At 38.7% G+C, this 26479-nt stretch overlaps 2 protein-coding genes across 3 annotated transcripts in view; one reads left to right on the top strand and one right to left on the bottom strand.

The window, feature by feature from the left end:
• Positions 1–6358: 6358 nt before the first annotated feature.
• LOC125121998 (ubiquitin-binding protein Rv1468c-like) lies at positions 6359–6947 on the bottom strand. The gene is made up of 2 exons (XM_047770262.1): positions 6939–6947; positions 6359–6880 (listed from the first exon to the last, which is right to left on the bottom strand). Exons 1-2 carry the CDS (start codon positions 6945–6947, stop codon positions 6359–6361), a joined length of 531 nt encoding a protein of 176 aa, XP_047626218.1.
• The window catches only part of CUL3 (cullin 3), a 94124-nt gene continuing 74169 nt past the window's right edge, over positions 6525–26479 (top strand). The window contains exon 1 of one of the 2 annotated variants that reach the window (XM_047773640.1): positions 6525–7011. In XM_047773640.1, coding sequence (XP_047629596.1) covers positions 6946–7011 — 66 coding nt within the window. In that variant the 5' untranslated portion in view covers positions 6525–6945. Of the gene's footprint in view, positions 7012–26099; positions 26122–26479 lie in introns of those variants that run through there. The other variant, XM_047773641.1, reaches the window with a different exon arrangement.

Raw genomic sequence — 26479 nt, 5'->3', positions numbered from 1 at the left:
CAGATTTGAGCCAAGTCTGCCGACCTACACCACAGCTCATGGCAATGCCAGATCCTTAATCCACTGAATGAGGCCAGGGATCGAACCTGCATCCAGGGATGCTAGTCAGATTGGTTTCTGCTGAGCCACAATGGGAACGCCCCCTGTGTGCTCTTAAGATCTAATCTCCACCCTTCTCCATTCTGCTCTGTGTTGGAAGGCTGACCTTTATGGACTCCACCAATGTGCTTCCTCACATTCCAGTTTCCAAGTAGCCTTATCCAATGGGTGGCACCAGCCAGAAGTCCAAGGGAAGGAGAAGACCCTGGCTGGGGTATTTTGTCTCCGGGCTACCTCTCCATTGAGTCAGTAGCTGGGTCTTTTCCCAAGCCCTCAGCTTGTCTGGCAACCCTATTCCATAGCTACAGAGAGAATTCTCTCTCCAGCTTCTGGTGACCACTTTTCCTCTTAGCCTTTCCAGGCTAGAAGTGGTGCAAGGCTCCCTGCTGTTGCTGGTCCTGAGATGCTTCATCATCCTTTGATCACTCCCTAGCTTTGCCCACACTTCTGTAAATAGTCTCTGAATTAAACTGGCCTCAATTTCCCTGTTTGAGTGGGCCATCTGTTTCCTGCCAGGACCCTGACTGATACACAGCGGAAACAAACTTTGACTATTTTAAGCAAAGATGGAATTGGGGGAAGGCATGCTGGGAGTCACAGACATGAGGGGAGGTGGGAGGATCAGGGCTGGGGAACAGGCAGGAACCCGAGGACCTGTGGAAAGCTGAGGAGCAGGAATGACAACTACAGTCACTCAGTGGGAGGAGCCCAGGCTACTCACTGGCACTGCCCTCCAACTGTCTCTGTGTCCTTCAGCCACCTATTCAAGAGTTTCTAGAAGAAAGTCAGATTGGCCAAGTCTACATGATACATCCGTAGGCTGAGCTAAGGAATGGAGAGGGAGGATCAGGCCCCTTTGGCTATCATGATAGGAAGTGGACACCACTACCCACCAAGACCATATCCAATGGGTAAATCCTTTAAAATAAAAAATCAGGGTGCTAATAGGAATCAACCCACCCCCCCAAAAAAAAAAACGAGGACAAACACAGAAATAGTAATTGATAAAATAATGTGAAACCGCCTTAACAATTCAAGCATCCAAAGCAACTTTTTCCAAAAGATGAAAATTCATGCAGAAATACACTTCTCAACAAGGATTCTAGTGGCAGAGAAGTACCATATCTAAAGGTCTTATGAATGAAAAATCTTTATAAGGTTTTTAACTGAGTTAGATATAAAGTTGATGGTTTCATTTTAACCAGGTGTCTATGTTGCTCCTTTCTTAGAACCACCCATTCAATGGGTCTTCTGCCCAACAGACAGCCACTTAAGAACTAGAAGATTCAGACAGGAATAACTTCAGATGAACTTATTGCTAGGAATTCACTGATTATATCGATTTGAGGCTAAGAACTGGCCCCAACAATTTTCTAAAAAATTTGTTAGTCTCTGTCCTTTTTTTGTTGTTGTGATGTTACTGTCCCTTTCTCTTTTTTCCAGCTTTACTGAACTGTTGTTGACAAATATAATTGCATATAGTTTAAAAACAAACAAACAAAAATCTGTTAATCTCTTAAAGGTTATTCTTCATCTCTACCAGCACTCCTCTACTTTATTAAGATTTTGATTTTTACTAGCTGAAGATGTGAGAATAAAGAATACAGTTTTACTGTGAAGTAAAGACAAACAGCTTAGTGAAGAAGTTTAAAGATACTATTTTATTATATTTGTTGACTGTTATATTTATAATCCACAGAATTATTACATCCAGCATAAAATTTAGACTATTTACTTGCATCTCTCTGGAACCATGCTTTGTCTCATCTCCAAGATTAACTTACCTCACAAAGACAGAGCTGATAAGTTATAAATTTCAACATGCACTTTACTTGTCACGAATGAAAGTAATACATATTCATAATTGTCCCCTGGAGGTTTCCTGATACAGTTACTGTTATCAGTAAGAGGAAATCATTTTTCTTCAAAATAAAATTACACGAATGCAATGCTTCTAATTTTTAATTGAGAATATGTATGCTGTTAAATTAGGTTAGTTGGTTGTATACATAGATACTTTTATTTCCAAAATATTAATTTACTGGATAAATTAGGAATAAACAGAACACTGTCCAGGCCAACTAGAAGATTTCCGGAGCTGCCAGTGAGATGATTTTGTTCAGCATGACAATGTGATGAAAGATTGAGGTTTTTTTAAAAAATAAATTTTGTTGGAATATAGTTGACTTACAAAGTTGTGTTAGTTCTAGGAGCACAGCAAAGATAATTATATATACATACATACACAGCTTCTTTTCCCATACAGGTTATTACAGGTATGGAGTAGATTTCCCTGTGTTGTATGGTAGATCCTTCTTATCATTTATTTTATATATAGTAGTGTATATATGTCAATCCTAACCCCCTAAGTTATTCCCCTCATATTTCCCTGAGATGGTTTTTTATGATATAACAGGCATTTAAGATTTCCTTTAATTCAATATGTAACTTGTCTCATGCATGCAGATAATATATGCTTCTTGATGATGTGTATATTTATAAAGAAAATGGTGAGGGCAAAGTAGAGAAGATGCATGAAGATCTATAGCTTTTATATACGTAATTATCTGTGATTTATGTTCTCTATCAGATACTCCTATGTCATCCTATGAAGCACACATGAATGCTACTACTCTAAATATGTACAAATGTAACAGCCACAATACTTACTAGATGCCTGGAGGAGACAAGGGAACGTAGACAACCTAGCCCTTATTTTCGAGGAATTGATAATACCCACAAATCTTCCCCTTTCAATTTGAAAAACATGCACCTTTCCCTAACACAGTCTTCTTTCAAAGACATTGATCAGAACTTTGTAAATGCACTGGTAGGCTGTCAGTTGTTTTAATAAGCAATACCTGCACAATCAAATCAGCAGGTATGATACAGTGACTAATGTGGTTTGGTATCCTGGACACCTAGAAGTTCATGGCCAAGAAGAAGCTATTGCCTTTCACTGGCTTCTCACAACCCATACTGCTTATTTCTAGACTGGGATGTAAAAAAGGGACTGGTTCACTCAACCTCCCAGTTTCTCTGATTGCACATGCTCCAAACGAATAAATGGGAACGGGGCCGCTGTTCTCCTGTGTCAGGACCTGGTCAGCATAAGTAGGAATACCAACTGGCAGGCATGTAACATCTAGTGAGTTCCTATTCCAACACTGCTGTCTCTGCTAGATCAGAGGGCATTTGGCAGAAAAACGAATATCCTGAAAGTTCATTTGCTATTTGCAAGTCAGGGAATACCACTGGACATAGAAGAATGGTCTACTGCTGCTTTAGAAAGTATTTCATAGGCAGGACGCTGGTTTCCCAGGTAGGAAAAGCTCTGATTTCTGGATTGCAATGTATAAAACGTTGCCAAATCCAAGTTGGATCTGTGGTTTCCAAATTCTGAAAGCGGCGGGGGGGGAGGACTACATATTCTGTGATGGCAGGTCTCATCTGTCTTATTCACCTTAGTGCCTGACCTATAGCAGCTATTAAATAAATATTTCTTAAATGAATAAATAAATGATCAAATATATGAGCAGCATAATTTTTTACAGCAGTGGCATACAAATTCATGTTGAGTTTTTTCTGGGTCTTTGTGGTTTAAAAGCCTAACGGAAGACAGTTGATAGTGATTCTTTTAAATGCAGCTAAATTTTGCTTAAGCAAAACCAAAATATGAAAATCTGGGTTCATAAAACAAATAAACTGAAAGGTGATTATATGCTTCACAATTACATGGAAATATGCCTTGATGCAGGGGGCTGCTAAATACTGGCCCACAGTGCTTTTTCAATTGCACAATGAAAGGAGAAAAATCAGCTCAAGCATTGTTCTTTATGAGGCTACACTAATCAGTTTAAAGAATGGGATCTTTATTCAAAGATTGACCTTCCACCATTTCTGCAGTTAAAATACTTAAAAGAAGAAATAAGACAATGAATCTTTGAATTTAGTCTATACTCTCAGTTAGTTATTCCTTCTTAATGCCCCTACTCGCCAAATGTGAACTGATTTTGAAAAGTACTTTACTGGTTGGTGAAATCCAAGTGTGGGAGTCCACTTTAGATTCAAAATAAGATCATTTTATACATGTACACAGCATTTTTAAAGAAAACCACATATTGAATAGAGAAGATAGTGTAATCTGGATCTTAATTACTCATGATAATACAGCCAAGAAGTTTGAAGTGGCTACTCTGTGCACTGCTCTCAGGGCTTTTAAAAATATATTTCAGAGTAGCCGAAGGAGGAAGTATTATTATTTTTATTAGTTTTTTATTTATTTATTTATTTATTTTGCTTTTTTTTAGGTCCTCACCCACGACATATGGATATTCCCATGCTAGGAGTCTAATCGGAGCTACAGTTGCCGGCCTACGCCTCAGCAACACCAGATTCAAGCTGCATCGGAAACCTACACCACAGCTCACAGCAATGCTGGATCCTTAACCCACTGAGTGAGGCCAGGGATCGAACCTGCAACCTCATAGTTCCTAGTTGGATTTGCTTTCACTGAGCCACAAGAGGAACTCAGGGGAAGTATTATTTCCATCCCCATTTTACAGATGAGAAACTCCAGACACAAATAGTTCAATCCTTGCTCCAAAAGACATATACATTAAAAAAAAAAAAAAAAAGTGGCAGAGATGGCCCTGGAGCATATATTCTTATATTACAGATAAAGTGGCCATAGAGCACTATGACCAACACAAAACATTGGTTGTTAATACAGTTTAGTGATTATGGAAATGCAGGTTCAATCAGCATAGAGATTATAAACTCCTACCCAAGACTCACAGTATCTTACCTTTAAATCAGAGCCCCTCCCAATCTTACCTTATGGACAAAATTCTTGACCTATTTTTAGCTTCAGTATTTACATAGATATTGCTTTAAGCAACATCCTTGTTTCTTAAGCTCTGTTTTATTAGCAATACCAGAAGACAAAACAAGAAAATATTATGTTTCCAATGGGGGCATTTCAACTAAGAAGGGGGTAAAGCACAATACTTTCTGATAACTAAATCTAGAGATCAGGATCAAAGTAATTAGGGCAAATTCAACCTTATAGTGAACAATCAAAAGGTATATTTCAGCTCACTTTTTTTTTTTAAGTATAAAAAACCCCAGCTTCCAAATACTACAAAAGTACTGAACTCCAGCTGTTTAAAAAGGCATTAAAAATAAATTTGAAAGTATTAATACTGCAGCTTCCAAATGTAGATACCCATCTCAGTAATAAGTTCTTATTTAACGTGAGATCACAAACTTTAGTGGGCATTCACACATTCCTCTGCAGAGTCAGAAATTCAAATACCACAAAGAGTTAAGTACCACTGAGCAAAGAGTTAAGTTAGGAAATAAAATTCGTAATAAATGCAAAGGAAAACTGATAAATCAAACTAAACTTTTTGACCACAATGCCAAAAAGTTTTGCCCCAAATTATCAGCAAACTGGAATCAAAGACAAAAAATTTTGGCTTTCAAAATTTTGGCACTCTCATAATGATAAAAATGATTTGTCAGATTAAAGATAGGTTTCTATCATCCTATCTTCTATTTAACACCATTTACCAAAATAGTGCACTCCATTAAGGGAGTTGTCATTTTACTTCAACGGTAAAGAAAAAGAAATATTGACACTAATAAGTCCTGGGTCCCTCAGAAAATATCAGTGAATCAAGAACTTCTGCAGTTTAAGGAAAATCTGGATTAAAATCTCCACTTCTCAATCCTGACAGCTGGGGTGTGCATATCCAATCCGAATACCTTGTTAGGCATACAGGACCCTGATTTCTGCCACTGCAAGGTAACTCCTACACAACTATTCTTTCAACTTTCTGGCTTCTGCTCAAGTACCCATCCCTAGTACACCTGCCCTAGAAAAACACAGGAACCAGTTCTAGGACGTGGTTATCCAGCTAGCACCCCACACTCCTCCCCGAGACTACCCGCCGCCCGCCCTAGCTCGGCCCGGCCAGGCCCGGCCCACCGCAGCCCATCGCAGTGCCGCCGGGCCCAGCCCAGCGGAACCCCAGCCTACTACAGTCCTGCTCCGGCTCTCGGAACTTCCCCCGCCCACTCCGTCCACGTGAACAGGACCCCCACCGGCTCCGCACTCCACCAATCAGCAGTCACCTCCGCCCAGGATCCGGTCTCCAACGCTCCCCTTTCAAAAAGTCAGCTTACTCCTCCCGCCCTCGGTCCCGCCCCTTTCCCACCTCCCCGCCCCGCTGGCCCCTCCCACTTCCCCAACTCCCTATTCCTCTCTTCCCCTCCCGTTGCCCCCTCCCGCTTCCAGGCTTCGCCCCGCCCCACCCAGGGCAGCGCGCTCGCCCTCTTCTCGCGAGATCTGAGCGTCCCCGCCGCGGCCGCCCGCTTCCCCCTCCCGTCCTCCCACCCCCCCTTCCCCCAATCTCTCCACTCTCCGGCTCTCCTCCCTCCCTCCTCCCCCCTCCACCCTCTGGGCCGGATCTCGTCTCGCTGAGGCGGAGGAGGAGAAGGAGGAGGAGGAGGACGTTCGGCCTGCGCAGTGAGATGTTTGTCCGTCGCCGCCGCCGCCGCCATCGCGGAGGAGCGCGATAAAGGGAGCCGAGCCGGTCGAGAGGAGGACCCCGCGGAGCCGCCCCGCCAGCGCAGTCCCCCAGCCGAGCCCGAGCCGCCGGAGCCCGAGCCGCCGCCGCCCCCGCCGCGGCCGCCCAGGGGCCGGCCAGCTCCCCAGCCCAGCCCGGGGGCCGCCGCCGCCGCCGCCCCCAGCGTCGCCCCTCGCCTGCCCGCCCGCCTTAAATGTGACACCGGCGCCTCGGAGTGCGACCCGAAGCCGCCGCCGGGGAGGGGACGAGCACCATGTCGAATCTGAGCAAAGGCACGGGCAGCCGGAAGGACACCAAGATGCGGATCCGGGCCTTTCCGGTGAGTCGCTTCTCGCCGCCTGGGACCCCGGGGCCGGGGGCCCGGCCGAAAGCCGCACGCGAGGCCCGGGCTGAACTCCCCCAACAGGCCGCAGGCCCGGCCTCCCCTCCCCCACGCCGCCGGCCGCGGGGCGCGAGCCTTCCAGGCAACCGGGCTGCGCGGGGCTCCAGCGCGGCAGCCTCCCGGGCCGTTCCCCGCGCCCCGCGCCCCTGTCCGGCGCCGCGCCCCCACCCCGGAGCTGCGCCTCCTGGGGCCCCGCGGGCGTCGGCTGCGGCTGGGGCCCCTTCGCCGGTCCCAGCACCCCCGTCCACGTTCCTGGGGTGTAGGCCCAACCCCTAGCATTCCGCTCCTCGGTTCCCGGGACCCCCGGCCCTGCAGGGATGAGGACTGTGGAAGTCCTCCTCGTATGGGGCGTGTGTGTAACTTTTCACGTGGGGTTTCGCTGAGGTTTAAAAAATAACCCAACCTAAAAGATGGCCAGCCAAACGTTTCGGATGGTGAAGGGGGCTGTCCTCTCCTTTTCCTCCCCTCTTCAGGAAGGGCTGTGCCTTCAACCTACCCCCGACGCAGTGACAGCCTTTCCACGTAATGCTCCATAGTAATGTACTAATAACATCGGGTGTGTTTATAACGTCTTTCATCCACAAGCTTCCAAAGCATTTTACAAACTTGTGCAGGAATTGCCTTGCCACTCAAGAGGAGACAAGAGAAATCAAATTGGACAATTGGTTCTCCATTTCTTGGCCGTGGAAGCCCAAAAGAATGAGTAGTCATCACTCCGAGTTGCTTTGCTTTAGGTTTTAGTGACAGCAAACGTATTCTGTTTAGAAACTTTTTCTTTTTTAGCATTACGTTGAGTCATACGCTTGCGGTGTTTAGTATATAGGGTATAACTTTGGATGTCGTATCTGATTCAGATAGCCAATGGCAAGCAATTAAAATGTGCAGTTGGAACAGAGAAACTGGACATACTTGCTCATGTCGCTACAGTAACAGATACACGTCAAGATAGACAAGCTAGCAGTTGAGCAGAAGATTTTAAAACAGTGAAACTAGAGAAAGATGTTGGGTTTCCTGTGGTAGAATCACAAACACATTATATCCTGTGAGGGGGGAAAGAGAGGGTTTGTACTTAACTTTTCAAAGCATGCTTTTTTCTAAAGTGTAGTTTGCAATGGGGAAAGATTTATTCATATAAATGTCCTAGTTTGGTAAGAAATTGACCCAGGGAGGGTGAGGACCTCTCTGAAAATTCTTTAGATTTAAAAGAAAAAAAAAATGCACCTGACGCAGAATTCTGAAATTGTAATAATGTAAATATTGATGTCAGTGTGAAGAGACTTCCAGCTTTATGTAAATAAAGGGAGGATATACTTAAGGAGAATTAAATTTTTTGATGGTGGTTAAAGGGATTTTGATTTTTTTGAAGGTTTTTTTCCTAAGTGAATATGAGAAACTACAACGAAAATGAGAAATGTTGACAGAAGAGCACTAATGAAATTCATTAGCGTGTTTTCCCTTATAATGGAACAATGAACTGGGTTTATGAATTTGTGAGTGATACTAGTTTTCCTACTAAATCAGTTCTGAACATCTTTAGCAGAATCTAGAATTATTCAGCATTTAAAATAATTTTATACAAGTCTTTTAGGAAAAGTTTGCTATTCTTGAAGTCTGAGTTCTCCTAATTAAGATTAGGAGAAATAGCTCACATTTGACATCAACTCATATATGTTAATATTCTGATTAACCATTTATCTGTGTGTAGTCAACTCTTTGATCACTTGGTTTGTCTGTTTCTGTTTGTTTTTCCACTCCTTCATTCATTCAACAAATACTGAGGACTGTGTGCCAGGCGCGCTGTGCAGGGTTTGGGATAAATAAGTATGGGTCTCTCCTTTCTGGATCTTGTATCATTGGGAGGAAGGGGTGGGAGAGAATTTTATTATTCCTTTAGGCGAAGGGTGTCATAACTTTGTGACAGGTTACCTCATAGTCTTGAAACTGATTTTCTTAAGGCGCATTATGGTCATGAGCTAATTTGGACCCTTTTTGTCTATAACTTGTTGCCCTCTAAGTTTTTCTGAAATCTTTAAATGAAGTTTGTAAGTAGCTAGTGATTGATATTCAGTACTTAGTATCTGCTAACTTTTAAAGCCCAATAGCTTTTTTTTATTTCATAACTATTAACATCACTTGTAAGTAGTCCCAATGAAAAGAATCATTATATTTTTTAATATATAAATTTTAAAGTCATAGTTCTTTGAACCTTCGTTAAAGATAGGTACATACCGTCGTGGTGTGGTATTTCAGTGATTTATTTGGTAAAAGTTTTAGCTCTTACAGACCTTCAGAATTTTTCTTTTCTTCCAGGTTAGCAGTCTTTTACATAACCATAGTCTGCATGGATTGCTAGTCAGAAGTAGTAAATGCGTCTTATTCCATAAATAGTATTGTTTATGTATATTCACATGTATATTCTTAAAGCTATTGTATTTTATATTACCATTGGTGATGGCTACCTTAAGGGAAATTACAGTTGAGTTTAGCCCAAGGTCTCAAGTGCTCTTTCAGAGTCTGTTATTTGAAGTTGATGTGTAAAAAGTATAAAAATATATTTTTGGATTGTTTTGTTTTCATTGCAAAATTTTAAGTGAAGGTGCAGGATATTTGATAAACGTATAAACCTACTCTAGCTATAGTCCCATCAGTAAAGTCAGTCTCTTTTTAGTGCATTGTTAAGTGTGCCTTTATCGTTGTTCACGAGAGAAAAAGTTATGCCATACCACAATTCTATACATAATTTGCATTTTAAGTGGACCTTTTTTGTAAGATTTCAGGAGAAATTTGTTCTTTTTTAATATGGGAAAAGAGAAACTTTCTGTATTTTGCAGATTGATGATTGAGGAAATAGTTTTTACAGTTTGTAAACTTTTCTGTGGTGAACAAAATATATGTCATTTCACATCTTTTTGATCTTGGTACCCAAAGTAACAGCAAAGGCTGCAGAGCTTTCTTAAGGAAGGAGGCTGTAATTGTGAAACCTCTGGAAACTATGTGGACTTGGACCAAAGGATGCTGCCCCAAGAAGTTCCTGCTCTTCTTTCCTTGCTGTTGCCTGTGTCTCCCTCTGAGCTTTTGTTCCTCTGTGTAGGACTAGTTGCTGTCAGGTGAACATTTGTCTTTATCTTTGAAAAGCCATGCCTCACCATCTGTACCATCCAGTGTTGGTCCACATGGGCTTGAAAAACTTGATTTGATTGGAGGGAATAATGGTTGAATGGAAATACTGGCCTCTGATTTGCCTTTCTTGGCTTAGCCTTCACAGTTTAGGAGACATTTTGAAAATAACTTTTTAAGAGTGCCATCTGAAAGTGGCCTTCATTGTGTTAAGTGTGTCTTCATCATTGTTCACAAGAGTAAAACTTATCCCATACTGCAATTCTATACATAGTTTGCATTTTAAGTGGACCTTTTTGTTAGATTTCAAGAGAAATTGGCTCAGTTATTGCTTTGTAGAAGCATGCTAAATCATGGTAATGAATTTCTGGTTGTCATATCCACTCCTTAATTCTAGATGAACTTCACAGAGCACTACCTACTTGTGTGATGTGGACAGTTAATGATGTAGATAGAAGTTATTGTTAGATGGAACCAACAAAATGACTGACATTAGAAAGAGATGAATTTCTTTTTTTGGCTGCACCTGCAGAATGTGGAAGTTCCTGGGCCAGAGATTGAACCCTGCCGCAGCAGTGACCCAGTCCACTGCAGTGACAATGCTGGATCCTTAACCCACTCTGCCACAGCAGAACTCTGAAAAAGATGAATTTTAACATCATTTATCCTGTACTTAAATACTTAGGAGCAGGGAGTTCCCATTGCGGTTCAGTGGGTTAAGAGTCCCACTGGTTTCCATGAGGATGCGGGTTTGATCCCTGGCCTCACTTGTTCAGTGGGTTAAAAATCTGGCGAGCCACGGTATAGGTTGCAAATGAGGCTCAGATCTGGTGTTGCTGTGGCTGTGGCATAAGCTGGCAGCTGCAGCTCCGATTTGACCCTGAGCCTGGGAACTTCCATATGCTGCAAGTGCGGCCTTAAAAAGCAAAAACAAAACAAAACAAAAACCCAAAAAAACAAAACAAACAAACAAAAAAACCTTAGGAGCACGAGAATTTAATGACAGATGGGTACAGTTAATGTTTTTCTTACCTGCAGTAATATTTGCTAGATTTGGGGGAACAGCTTTGATTTTCATAATAGGTTTCTCTAAGGAAAAGTAATTGCTGCCTAGAACTACCTGGACTCTACATACAGGAAGACTGAATAATAGTTTTGCAAATTACTGAGTGGCAAAGTAACTATAAATTTATTTTTCATATTCTAATATTTTCTTATAAAGATGTTGTGGAGTAAGATAACATTCGTTAAAGTGTTACTTTCACTTAGTCTGATCTTTTTCAGTTTAATGGCTTTAGGATAGCCAACTGTGTTGTAGCTGTTAGTACCTTTCAGGCTTTTAAGAAGTTAAAAATAAGAGGATAAAGTAGTTCTCTATAAAGTGTATATTTTGCATTATCTCCCTAGAAAGTAGTTCTGAGGAGTCAAGAAAATTATTAGTACCAAAGTTACTGAATTTGAAACAATTTTAGTAGAATAGAACATAGTATGAGAAATTGGCCTTTTAAATAATCCACCACTCAAAAGGTCACTCCATTCATTCAAAACAAAATTTCATTTGTATATCATTCATTCATTAAATGTAGCTAAGTAATAACAGCATTTCTCTATTTCAACAAAGTTATATAATTAAGACTAGAAGAAGTAGTATGTTTTTCTTTTGTGTTATAAAGTAGGAGACGTTAGAGATTTTTTTGCTGACGTTTTTATTATATGGGTGTCTAACAGTTTTGCTGGATTTTTATAATGGTTATTGAATGATTTGTAGTTTTAAATAATGGAAGTTTGAAAGTAGTTTATTGTGAAGTCAGCAGGAAAGTAAAGGTGCTGCTAGTAGGAAATCACTGAGATAAAACAGGAATTAGTTAGTGTCCGTGTATTGTGAAAAACTATACAGTCGTATCCTGTCAAGCTAAATTCATTTTAGTAGCTTTTCTAATTATAAAAGTGATGCATATTCATGATTAATAAATACCCAAACTTATAAATGAGGAAATAGAAATCACCTGTAACCCTACCACTTGGAAATAAGCAGTATTAACATTTCGATATGTTTTCTTTTAGTTTTTTACACATATAGTAAAATTGAGGTATGATCTTTTTATTTGCTGTCTTTTAAAAAATATGGTATCTTATTGTATATATATTTCCATATTAAATATATCAAAAACATTGTATTTAATGACTGTAATACTCTGCAGTACCTCAGTTGACTCACACATTTCCCTACTGCCAGGGATTTTGATGGATTCTAGTGAATCTATATTTTATATATTGTAAAGAATGTAACTGTGACTACTTAGGCACATAAATATTTGAGCCCATCCATAATTATGGAATTACTGGGCTTAACGTAATATATATTACCAAATTGCCCACCAGAAAGGTAGGAATAATAATAGTAAGACTTAATGCTTTTCATGTGACATACATTGTTCTTTCTGCTTTGCATGTGTAAACATTTAATTTGCACAACTCTGTAGAATACTACTATTTATCATCTGCTTTACAAAAGAAGCCTTGAGAGGTTAAGTAATTTGCTTAAGGTCACTTTACTTGTAAGTGGCAGAACTAGGGTTCTTTCTAACCCAGGCCTTCTGGCTCTAAAGTGAATGCTGTACGAATTAATTAACACCTTTCAAGCTTGTATCAGTTTTACTTCTACCATGTAGCGGTGTCTTAGCTTACATATTATATCTTTAATTTCGTAGGTGCAAAAATAGTACTTTAATGCTTTAATTTGCAATTCTTTGCCTACTTGTAAAAATAAAACTATGGGTAGTCTGTAGGGAATTTTCATTTAATTTTATATTACTTAACATATATTTTAGAAGTATGACTAAGAAGTAAAGAGACTGAGAGCATGATAGCTAGGAGTGTGGGCTCTGGACTGCCAGAGTTTGAATGTCAGCTCCATCTCTTTCTAGTTGTGTTGTCCTTAGCAAGTTACTTAATTACTTCTAGCCTCAGTTTTCACCTCTGTAAATTGAAAATGTAGGATCTACCTTATAGGGTTGTTAAGAGATTAAAAAAAAGCATTAGAACAGTATCTTGCACAGTTAACTATTATACCAACATTTAGCCATGATTATGCCACAATTTTAATGTTAAAATTAAATTTATTTGTTTGGTATTTTTAGGGCTGCACCTGCGGCATGCAGAGATTCCCAGGCTAGAGGTCTAATTGGAACTATAGCCGCTGGCCTATGCCACAGTCACAGCAATGCCAGATCTGAGCTGCCTCTGCAACCTACACCACAGCTCATGGCAACACCAGATCCCTAACCCACTGAGCAAGTCTAGGGATCGAACCAACGTCCTCAGTCCTCATGGATGCTAGTCAGATTCGTTTCCACTGAGCCGTGACGGGAACTCCTTGAGTTGTATTTTTGCAAGTAGTTTTATTGATACTACACACTTATTTTCATGGTGCTGTCATTTTTTGGTGCTTACATTTTTGGAAAAGCTTATTACATGTTTTGAAAAGCTTACAGAGTCAATTTGTGAACCATACTAAGAAATCAGTCTCAAAGGATATAGGTTTGGCACCACTGGGGCCCTTCAAAAGAATGCCACTGGGGATGGAGGTAGAATCCAAAAAGAAGTTCCAGTAATGCATCTCACATAATCATCAGAGTAAAGTTACTTTTCTGGGGTAACTTTATTGAAAGAGTAAGCACTCATTTGGTGTATACATTCTAATATTACATTGTTTATCCAAAAATACATTGCTTTCCTTATTTCTTGTCTTCTCTTTCATCTACCCCCTTTTTTTGTTTCGCTCATGAACTAGGTTGTGGTCCCTGCCCAAATCTTGTACCAGACTCCCTTTTGAACCACAAAGTACTTAGGTTTGCATAGTTAGGCACAGTGTGGGTGGTTCATGAATGATTGATTAAATGAGAAACTAGTCCTTTAAGCCAAACCATAGTAATTGATTACTTAGGTACATCTATGCAAGTACTCAGAAATGTTTGAACTCTTCAAATTTTAAGTGCAGTCGTCAATTATAGGTCATGAATGATCTTGTGGCACTTTCCTTAAAATTATCCTAGTCTCCTGAAACAGTGACTTGAAAGTAAAGATAATATGCATTGGCAGTAATCTTGTATTGCATGTCCCAAGACTTAATCTCTGGTCTGGCCTTTTGTTCACTAGCTGTATTCTACATTACTCTCCCTCCACTGCGACTCCTTCCTCCCAGACTATGAACTACACCTGGTGATCCCTATTGCAGATTGGCCACCTGTATCATAGCCTGTTCTGAGAATTCTTTCTTTTCTTCTAAAATTTGGCTTTGCCCTGAGGATACAGGCTTATCCTCTGAATTGAGGTATCTATTTCCCTTATAATCCTTGAATCTTTGGGCTCAGATGCTGATAATTGCCACATCCATCATCCTCTTTTGTAGCTTGGACCTTTGTGAACTGTACTTGTGAGCTGCTTCTTGTAGTAGCAAGTGGTTAGGTTGTGATCACCTCCTAACTTCTTACACATGCCCCCTCAGTCATTCAAGACTTTAATACCTCCTTCACAGATGTTTCTCTAGTTTAAATCATTACTTTATTCAGTGCATGTGGGCAGGGTCATTCATTTATTTTAAAATATACTTATTGTGTGTTCCTACTAGGGGTCTGATACTGAATATACAATGATGATCAAACAGATCTGGCCTCTTCTATAATATGGTGTTCTTCACTCTGTTTAGGAGCTTGTCATCCTGCTACTTTAGCAACTGAGATTTCACGAGTTCCCATGTGGCTCAGTGGATTAAGAATCTGACTAGTATCCGTGAGGATGCAGTTTTGATTTCTGGTCTCACTCAGTGGGTTAAGGATCTGGTGTAGGTCACAGATGTCGCTCAGATCTAGTGTTGCTGTGCCTGTAGCATAGGCCAGCAGCTACAGTTCCAATTTGACCCCTAGCCTGGGAACTTTCATATGCAGCCCTAAAAAGAAAAGAGAAAAGAAACCTTAAATGTCAGTATTCCATTCTGTCCTAGCTCCTTCATTTATTAGTTATAGGACCTAAATTACTTCTGCTGTTTCCTCTTTTGTAAAAAGGAGAAAACAATAGTGCCTACCTCCTAAGGTGGTTACAAGGATAGAGTTAATACATGTAAATAAGCTCTTAGAATAGCATCTAGCACATAGTAAACACTATAAATAAGTGCAAGCTGTTATTAATTGTGTTGTCCTACTTGTTGCTTGTTTCCTTCTCACATTAATAGGCTCTTGGGTCTTAAGAAGACCCTTTCATTCTTGCTAGCTGTAGTTATTGTTACTAGTTGACCTTTCTTTCCTACTACCTCCCCAGAGCTATGCCAGAAATATCAGCAAAAACCGTCTTGAACTACTCCACTCATCTGCCTTTAGACTTACATACTCCTGGAGAAGATTGGAAGACTCTCTAACCTAGCTGGATACTCAGTGCCTCTGGGCAATTTTTGTGTGTCCCTAGCAAGCTCCCTCTCCCTTTCCTGAATGAGCTTTTTCAAACTTTAATCACTGTCCTTAAGCTCTTTATTGAGAATTCTTTTATCTCTCTAAATTTAACTACTAATGTTATCTTGTGTAAGTTTCTTCAGCTTTCTTCCCTTTCAGTCATATTCTTTAATCTGTATCTTTACTTATTCTCAGCTCCTTCCCTTGGGTCTCAGAGAAGGATGATATTCCTTTTTCTGTGTTCCCTGCCATGGTAACTACCAAGCCATCTTCCTTCATAGCCAGAATCTTCAAATAATAGTATCTCTTTTATTAGAACATCACTTTCTTCAGAGGAGGCAGCAGATGTTTTTGTATTATCTTTGTCAGTGTGGTGCCGTGGTATGCAGCATGTTGAATGAATGAACTGACAGATTCTTTAGTTTGCTTCTCTCTTTTTTTTTTTTTTTGGTCTTTTTAGGACCACAGTTGCAGCATATGAAGTTGCCAGGCTAGGGGAGGAATAGCTGTAGCTGACAGCCTATACTACAGCCACAGCAACACCAGTTCCAAGCCACATATGTGACCTACACCACAGCTCATGGCAACACCGGATCCTTAATCCACTGAGCGAGGCCAAGGATCAAACCTGTGTCTTCATGGATGCGAGTCAGGTTCATTTCTCCTGAGCCAGGAGGGGAGCTTCTGTTTCTCATCTTTAAAATAGAAACTGTACGGAGTTCCCGTCGTGGCGCAGTGGTTAACGAATCCGACTAGGAACCATGAGGTTGCGGGTTCGGTCCCTGCCCTTGCTCAGCGGGTTAACGATCCGGCGTTGCCATGAGCTGTGGTGTAGGTTGCAGACGCGGCTCGGATCCCGCATTGCTGTGGCTCTGGCGTAGGCCGGCGGCTACAGCTCTGATTCGACCCCTAGCCTGGGAACCTCCATATGCCGTGGGAGCGGCCCAAAGAAATAGCAAAAAGACAAAAAAAAATAAAGAAATAAATAAAATAGAAACTGTAGTGGTCTTTCTCATAGGTTAATTGTGAGGATTAAAAGAAATTACGTCTGAAAGAGCTTGCTAATAAACAGTGGCATCACTGAGACAGTTAAAATAATTTTCTAATCATAAAGTTAGTATTTTCAACTAAAAGTAATAATGTTTCATGTAGGACAGTTAGTGTCAATCTGTTATAGGATCTCCAGGACCCAGGAGGCCTAGGAAGAGTAGAGTAGGTATCTTCAAAAATCTCCCTGTATTTAGAACAGTTTGTTCTTTGCTCTTTGTATAGAAGATTTCATTTAAAAAAGTTCTCTAACCATTGCTTTCAAAGACTGTGAGTCTGTTTCTGTTTTGCAAATGAATTCATTTGTACCTTTTTATAGATTCCATAGGTAAGTGATAGTATATGATTGTCTCTCACTGTCTAACTTCACTTGGTATGATAATTTCCAGATCCGTCTATGTTGTTGCACATGGCATTATTTTGTTGTTCTTTGTGACTGAATAATATTCCATTGTGTGTATATATATATATATATATATATATATACACACCACATCTTTATCCATTACCCGGATGATGGACATTGAGCTTGCTTCCATGTTTTGGCTAATGTATATGGTGCTGCAATGAACATTGGAGTGCATGTATCTTTTCGAGTCATGATTTTCTCTGGATAAATGCCCAGGAGTGGGATTTCTGGATCATATGGTAATTCTATTGTTAGTTTTTTGAGGAACCTCCATACTGTTTTCCATAGTAGTTGTACCAATTTACATTCCCACCAACAGTGTAAGAGGGTTCCCTTTTCTCCACACCCTCTCCAGCATTTATTGTTTGTGGACATTTTGATAATGGCCATTCTGGCTGGTGTAAGGTGGTACTTCGTAGTAGTTTTGTAAAATTGCTGTCATTAATCCAGACTTTTAAAAGTTGCAGAGTCCTACTTTCCCAACTTGATACGGTTAATACGAAATTGAGAACTGATCCTGTAGGTGCTTTCACCCCTATTCCAAGTTTTTACTGCTAAAAAACATTTCTTCTTTGTTTTCTTTTAAGTCACTTTTAAAGTTGAAAGTATAATTAAAATTTCTTAATTTTATTTCCATTTATTTAATAATCATTGAGAAAGGAATGGGCCAGAATTTGCTCTTCCAATTAGAAAAGTTACAACCAAGTTAATGAATAAAGACTTCAAAGAGATCTCTTTTACCTACTTTAGGAAAATACAAGATTCCTTGGAGATGCTTTTCTATAAAAGCAAGCTAAGAGTAATGCTTTAACATGCTGATTTTTAACATACTGATTTTAGGTCATTCTTATCTAAAGCAGCTCTTAACTGAGCGACACTTAGCCTCTTCTATTTGCCCTATCCTCTTGAAAGTAATCATGAAAAATTCTCCCCTTTTATTAATAGTATAAGTTGCTTTATTGGATTAGTAACTACTATTTATTGAATATCTACATTGTGTTAGGCTCTGTTTTATGCTCTTTGAATCATAATTATCTCAAATCCTCACAACAGTCTCTAGATGTTTTTACCTCTGTATTAAATCTATCCTGGGGCTCAGAGAGATAGTAAAGTTCATATATTACATATATACCTAGGAAAGGGCAGAGCTGGAATTCAGATCCCAGGTATATTTGTCGCAAAAATTCATGTTCTCCCCATTACACCACAGTGCCTTAATTATATTCTGTTAAGATTTTGCTAGATTCTGCAATATTTACTTTCATAAAAGGGATATAGCAGAAAATTAATTCTAAACTTGATGTTTAAATTATTACCCAGGAGTGGATCCAGGGTCCCTGAAGCTTATACAGTGTGCAGTACTCTCTGTGTGAAGTGGGTTCAAAATAATTTTCCAGGCCTTGGAAGGAGCTTTTGCAAGCTCAAGCCTCACTAGGTTCAACATCTATGCACATCTCATAAGAGAATACAAGATATAAAAACTTTGGGAGTTCCCGTCGTGGCGCAGTGGTTAATGAATCCGACTAGGAACCATGAGGTTGTGGGTTTGGTCCCTGCCTTTGCTCAGTGGGTTAACGATCCGGCGTTGCCCTGAGCTGTGGAGTAGGTTGCAGCCGCGGCTCGGATCCCGCGTTGCTGTGGCTCTGGCATAGGCTGGCGGCTACAGCTCTGATTTGACCCCTAGCCTGGGAACCTCCATATGCCGCGGGAGCCGCCCAAGAAATGGCAAAGACAAAAAAAAAAAAAAGATATAAAAACTTTGAATGAATCGAAGTAAAATTTAAGTATATAAATTGCTTAATGGGGTCCTAGTGTATATTGACTTGAATAAAGCAATCAAAGTCATAACCTATAATAAAAACATTATTTTTGAGTTAACACTTTTTTATGTTAAAATCTGATAGTATATGTTTTTAAAATTTTTTTCAGTTATTAGAAATTTGTGGAATCTAAAAAACACAATGAACTTTGCAGAACAGAAGACTTTGAAAAACTTATGCTTTCCAAATGAGACAAGTTGGGGGGGTGGGGGATGCACTGAAGATTTGGGGTGGAAATGCTGTAAAATTTGGTTGTGATAATCGTTGTACAACCATAAATGTAATAAAATTCATTGAGTAATGCAAAAAATAAAAGGTAAAATAAATTTATCTTAAATATATGTTTAGAAAAAAGTGATTCCTTGAACTTAATATGTTTAAATAATTTAATCTTTAATTTTTTGTGTCTTTCAGAATATACCAAGAAGTAGTAGGTTAAACAGTGAAATGAATTTTGAAGTAACAGATCAGATACTTTAAAGTAATTCACTTTTCCTCATGGTATATGCAAATAAGACATGAAAGAAGTATATTATTTTGGTGAAAGTTAGCATTAGCCAAATAAACAAGTAATTTATTTGCTCCTGTTTGTTTTTAAATTTTAATTTTTAAAAACTACAAAGGACTTTAGAGAGAATTTGTTCTAATCTTATTTCATAGATGGGGGCACAAAGAACTGGAGAGGGTGATTTGCCCAAAGGATATTCATGACTTGAATTTATGGCAGAACCATGACCAAAAGACTTATTTCTATTAAAAGCTCTTTTCTCTAAACCAAACTGAAATAAGCATGTAGCCTTAATAATTCAGTGTTAATGTTAGCCTATTCATTTGTAGAGTGAGTCCCTTGTATCACTCACGTGATTTGAATTGACCTGGTACTTAGCTCATGTGGATTTCTTCCTTGCTCTAACTAGCTGAGTGATCTTGGATAAGCTGCTTAGCTTCAGTTTCTTCAAAATGAAGAGGGTTTAATTTGAGGTTTTCTTCTGCTCATTTCAGCTCTGAAAATTTCAGCCGAGGAACTGAATGCTGGTGTGTTCTTCTGTCCCCTAAAACATTTTGTGTAGTGTTGCAAATGGTCACCTATTTTTTTCAGCCTTAGAATTTCTTTAGAATAAAAATGGTGTAGTTCAGTGGTGGTGGCTAAATCCTAATATGAAGCAGTGGGAAAGTTAGCTATAGTCTTACATACTTTCTCTACATGTAAGTTGGTAGTTTTAGAGGAATTTTGAGATTTGATACCAGATTTTTATAATAATTTTATGTGATAAGCCCTTTGCTGCCATATCCCATTTGATTAATAGGTTTATTCAGAGATACACCTAATTGTGGCAATTGATAGTTTCACATGGTTTTTTTGCTTTTCCTTTGGATTGTGTGTAGCTGATTCTGATGTAAACTAATTTATACAGCTTTACACACTTGCGTAGTGTTAGGAAAACTGGGAGTACCCATTTACAAGAAAAAACAAAACCTTAGCTACCTCAGCTAAAAAGAAGAAAGTAGAAGATTGTAGGGTAGAAATAAGGAACTCAAACACATGCTTGGATATGAAGTGTTTTTTGTCTGTAGCATACTGCTACTTTGAGATACCAAATATATGATTCTTTTTTATTATTTTTGTTTTCCAGATGCATGTTTAAAGAGCTGTTTTATACACGTGACCCTTTATTATAATGTTCGTGATTTAATGGTACATGGGAAATACAAAATGTTCTTATTTTAAAGTGTTGATCTTATAGATAAAAATTTTCTTAATAGGGAGGGTCTCTATGAATTTGAAGGGTTCTAGTCAAGATGAATATTCTCTGTGTAAAAGGTGTTTCTGGGTGCCCAGTAACATCTCTTTATCAGTGAAAACAGCAGCAGTAGGACAGTGGCAAACTTCTTGACTCAGTGAGAATACTTAAAACTGCATTTTTTTTAAATTGTCATCATCAGACTATAAAATGTTACATATACATTCTTTTCACATATGCAGAAATCACTCAGATGTAGTTGAAAGAATACTGTTAGGACTCTAAGTGATTTAACTGCACTTTAATAGGCTAATCTGAAAGCTTGACCATATGTGTTTGAGAGAAATTGTTCTACATTTTCAGATTGATTTTTGAACAGCCTACTCATGTTGAGAACTGCAATGTGGATTATAGTAATTGCACCTTCTATTGATAATTTGACTTTCTCATTATAAATGTTACTGTGTTCTATAATTTAGTGATATTGGAGGCCAGTCGAATGTAGGTCAGACTTAAGTTTGTGATTTCATGGCACTGTCCCAGGTTACTGTGCTTTTCTAGTTGGTAATCTTTTTCTTTCCTTTCTAAAAGTCAGTCATTACTTTTGGAAGCACAGTTCCATTCCCATGTGATCTCCACTTTTAATCAAAGGGAAACCAGTTAACCAACATCAGTGTTTTAACTTTACATTCAGACTTAAATCGTTAGGTAAGACTGTATGTCTGCTTTATGTAGCAAAGAAAGAAACTTATTGAGCAAGTATTGTGTGTCAGATGCTTTCACAAACTTTATTTCCACATAATACATCATCTTCCATTTCTCCTCTTATAAGCAGATGAAGAAAGTGAAGTTGGAAGTTAAATAACTTGTCCAAAGTCTTAATGTGTCCCACTGGGCTGTTTTCCTCAAAGCTTGGATCTTTGGGTATATTTTTGATGGTTGAGGATGGTTAAAGATTAACCGATGGATAAATGGGGTTACTGCAGATGTCATAAGTCATTGCATATCCATTGGTATCAAGTAAGATTGATCATCATTATCACCTGTAACCGGATTGCATTCAGATCATCTAAGCATCGTGCCACATGTTGTGAAGGATAACAAAGTAAGAGAGACTTTAAATTAGTCTGAGGTGCTTATAATCTGGGAGGGAGCTTCCTAATATAATTTATGGTTTAGTTATATTTGTCTAGAGTATTGCCGTTCCTCAGATACTTGTACCAAAGCAACTTTTTTGAGGCTGAAGCTCAAAATTAAGATCAAGCATTTTTCCTTGTTTGTTTATTTTTTTTTAGCTGTGTCATTCTGAATTGCCTGGAATTTCAAATTCTCACCCTTTTCCCCCACCCACCGTGTTCTAAATTTCTTATAGAAAATTATTCACAGGGGACTAAAGACTTCTTGTCCTTTGTATGTAGTCGATGTGAAGAATACAGTTCTCTTCATTTTAGTTTTAATTAGCTCATGCTGTAGTTCTCCAACTCTTAGTAACTACAGAGCTTTCAAGATGTGTAAGTATATAATAGACTGACATCCTTTTAAATGGGGCATTTGGAAGGCTTTGTTTTTATGTCTTTTAAAGTAATGTAGATGAAAGAACAGAGATTTTTTAAAAGAAAATAAGGATTGTTAGTGTTATTTTTGTTATTGATACTTATTAATGAGGAAATTATAATCCTGGAATGGGGATAGGTAAAGGGGGGTTAAGGTCACTTCTAAAAAATAAAGTCCTGGAGAGTTCCCATTGTGGCACAGCAGAAGTGAATCTGACTGGGAATCATGAGGTTGCGGGTTCAATCACCGGCCTCGCTCAGTGAGTTAAGGATCCGGCTTGGGGCAAGCTGTGGTGTAGGTCACAGGTGCGGCTTGGATCTGGTGTGGCTGTGGCTGTGGCATAGGTTGGCAGCTGTAGCCTGGGAACCTCCATATGCTGTGGGTGTGTCTCTAAAAAGCAAAAAATAAAGTCCTGATTTGGTTTCTAAAACGTCTCACTAAGCCATGGGCATTTAAGAATATTGTTTTAACCTTCCTTTAAAAAAGAGCTTTTGACTCTTTTCTTGCTAGACTGAATTTACTTTGCTGAACTCTTTGTAACTTGAGCAGATTGGGGAATGATGCAGTATAAATCTAATAATTAGCAACCATTAAATGTATACATATATGTGTGTGATTTTTATCACTTTACTGTTTTGATGAAGCATTGTTACCGAATCCTTTCCTGAGTTGTTTGCAATTATTGCAACCTAAGTTGGTTTCTTTAATGGGATTAAAATCCTGCTCAAATAATTTGGAATATGACTTTAAAAGAATTGTATTACTCTTTTAAAAACATGCATAGTATTAGGTAGGGCATTTAAATGACTCTGAGTAGAAGTATAATAGATTGATGTTTTTATGCTTAACATATTGATGACATTAGTTTATCATTTAGTCCTTTTAACTTCCATTGACAGTTAACGTGTTCTCTATCAAGGATGGGTGAGAAATTAAAGTTCATCAGTGACGTAATTACTTTGCTACTGTTGTTTACTGATTCTGTTGATGCCAAGACCAAAGCATGTTATGTAGGAATCTGCCCTTGAAGTGTGGTTTCCTTGGGTGTATTGCTTTTGGACTTGTTTGATTTAGGGAAAGATTGTAGTTCATGGCTCTTCTCCTGAAGAGCCTTTTCTATCTCATTTTCTTCCTAGTTAACATATATTAATAAGTTAATGATAAAGCAGTCTTCTGAAGCACTTAGTTAGGTGAATGGGAAAATCTGAAAATACTACTTGATAAATGAAATTTGAGTCTTCTGCTTATGTTATATACTTTATTTTTATTTGAAAAAGATATTATTTTAAAGTTACATTGTTATATAAGCACATTAAAATATGTTTCTTATTATTGTGCCTGGGAATTCAAATGTTCCTGTTTTCAAAATTCCATTGGTGCGACATAGGTAAAACAACATTTCCTAGACATTTTTTTTATTGCCCTCTAAGTGAGGTTGAAGAAAAATTCACAGTCCCTTTAAGTATCTCATGGTCTAGTGGAAGAAAAAGATTCACAAACACGTAATTATGGAGCAGTATGATAGTGTAGTGATGGATATAACCTGAGTATTCTGAAAGAGCTGAGGAGGCATCATTAGCTTTGCTTGAGGAGGTCGGGGAAGGATTTTTGCTTTGGATGCTGTGACACTTGAGCTGTATTCAGAAGCTATGTAATGAATCAAATAAAGAAGAGGCAGAAGAGGGAGGTACAAAAAAGATAGGAGAGGGTATTTTGTGGAGGGGAGGCATGACAGTGTGCAGGAATAACCATTGGTTTAATGTTGCCAGGGAGTGAATTTAAGATGAATAGTGGTAAGTGAAAGATGAAATCAGAGAAGTAGGCATAGGCTAGATCATGAAATTATGTTCCCTTTTATAGCACCCTCTGCCTCTTTGTTAATGAGAGCTAGGTTTTGAACAGGGGCATGATGCTTACATGTTTATTTTAATGATGATTTTGAGGAAGATAGGCTCCAAGAGGTTATTAGAGTTCATGGTGGCTGGAAGGCCGTTGCAGAGATCTAATTGACAGTTTAGAGCAACCGTGTTGGAAGAATGAGAACATACTTAAGAAATATCTTTGGCTGGGTGTTGGTAGCATTTGATGATTGGATGAGAAGGGGGTGAGAGAGAGGTTAGAAGAAAAGTTAAGGCTTATGCTTCTACCTTGTATAACTAAGTGGTTTGTGTTGCCACTACTGAATTAAACAATACAGAAAAAAGATTTGGGTGGGTATAGAGAGTGAGTTTACTAGAAATTTTGGACATTATAAATTTGATCTGTGTCTGCACCACTTGATTGGGCATGTCCAGGAGGTAGTTGAATACAATAGTTTAGGCTTTGGAGGAACTTCTGGACTGGCAATATAGATTTGGGAGCAATTAATGTGTAGGCCAGTAATTTATCTTCTTTGGAATGTGGACCAGACTTCTTGGGAAATTTGATAAGAGCTAGTCACCCACCACCCAGAAAAGAAGTGCACACATTATATTTGCGAAATTTTATGTGCAGTTTTAGGAGGCTCCAGAATCCCTTGCCAATCTAGAGCCTTATGAATTTTACAACCCTAGAAGTGTGCATAGTAGTTGTACCTGTGATAATAAATGGGACTGCCTGGGGACCCAGTATAGAGTGAAAAGAACCAAGGACAGAGCTCTGGGGATTAAAATGATTTAAATGACACTGGAGGAATAGGAGATACGAAGTAGAGAATATTGTTTCTGAAAGAAAGTTATATTTACTGACTTCCATTTGGCATAGTTGTGCTGTTAAGGTACTTGTATTTTAGCTGTTTGCGAAGCTTGAAAAACTTTTTCCCCTGACATTTGATGCCTGTAGATGAGAATTCAAGATATTATATCATCATTAATTGACATGTGAGGGATTATACAGTAGTCCTTTGGTATCTATGTGGGATGGGCTAAAGGACCCTGTACAGATACCAAACCTGAGGATTCTGTGGGTTTTGTGGATATGGAGGGATGGCCACTGTGCCCTAGGCTGGTTTAAATTCTTCTGACATGTGCTTTTAATCTTCATGATAGTCCTTTGAGATTGATACTATTGTTAAGCCCACTTTACAAGTGAGGGAATACAGGTTTAGAAGGGTTAAGTATTTTGCCCACGGTTATATGGCTTGTGAATTTAGAAAAGCCATGATGCAAATCCAGGCTTTTGTTGTCAGAACAAATTCTGTGTTCTGTACTAATACACCATACTGCGTTTACCTAGATTATCAGTTATTACACTTAATATTACTTAACATGGTGGACTGGGAGTTGAGTCCAGCGATTTGGACTAGATTTGAGGATCAGAGTTCTGATTCCCAATTCCCATTTAATCTCTCTAGGTCTGTTTTCTTCTCCTTTGCTGGGACATTTTTATCCTTGAGCAATCACCAGAAGAAACATTGTTGTCCTTTGTCTTCATTTCTGTCTGTAAAGCACAGATATACTGAGGAAAATACCATGTACAGAGTAACCCTTGATTTATATATGTGAGAAATGATTCAGTTATTGTAATGTAAGAGTATTTATACAATATTTGAAGCCTTTTAGTTTATATTTTTAAAATATTTTAGTTTCTAATAGCAAATTTTGCAATTCATGTTGAATAGAGACCTTTTTGTATTTTTTTCTAGCTTTTGTGGGATCTTATGTTACATAGCCTGAAAAGATCATTTAAAGTTTTGCTCAACTATTAGCAGTATGGTTTCTCTGGAGTTTTTAGTCCACATTAATTTTGCTTTTTCTTTGAAATTGTGTTGAACATTCTGCTTTATACGTTCATTATGTAACATCAGGGATGGTGTCTTAGGCTGTTTTATTATAACCTCTACATATTCTGTCAACAGACTAAAACTTCATTGCACTACGTGAACTATTTGAAGCCATCATGATCACATTGATTGTGGTCTTTATTTGTGAAAAATGGTAAATAGCCATGTCTTATTTATATTTTGTACGGATGGCATCCTGTGTATTAGAATATCTTGTTTTAAAAATAAATAGTAGTTTATGTGTAAGGAAGGGTAAATTCTCTTAAGGCCATTTCAGAGAAGTCTCTAATAGACCTGAATTTAAATAAGGTTTGAGTAACAGAAAAGAAGTTGTTTTCTGAAGAGTTCTTTTTAAAGCTCTCCAGAAAAGATTAGAATAATAAGACTCAATTTGAGTCATCTGCTTAAGAATCCTTTTGATTGGGAGATGAGCTGTTATTTTCTTGCTTAGATGACTGACCTATTTTGCCTACCTGCTTCTTCCTCTTTTCACGTTTATACTCATTGGACGG

Source organism: Phacochoerus africanus, chromosome 3 (assembly GCF_016906955.1).
Source record: "Phacochoerus africanus isolate WHEZ1 chromosome 3, ROS_Pafr_v1, whole genome shotgun sequence".
In the NCBI taxonomy this organism is placed as follows: Eukaryota; Metazoa; Chordata; class Mammalia; order Artiodactyla; family Suidae; genus Phacochoerus; species Phacochoerus africanus.
The sequence above is the reverse complement of the archived record's forward strand: the minus strand, read 5'-3'. Positions and strand labels throughout refer to the sequence as shown.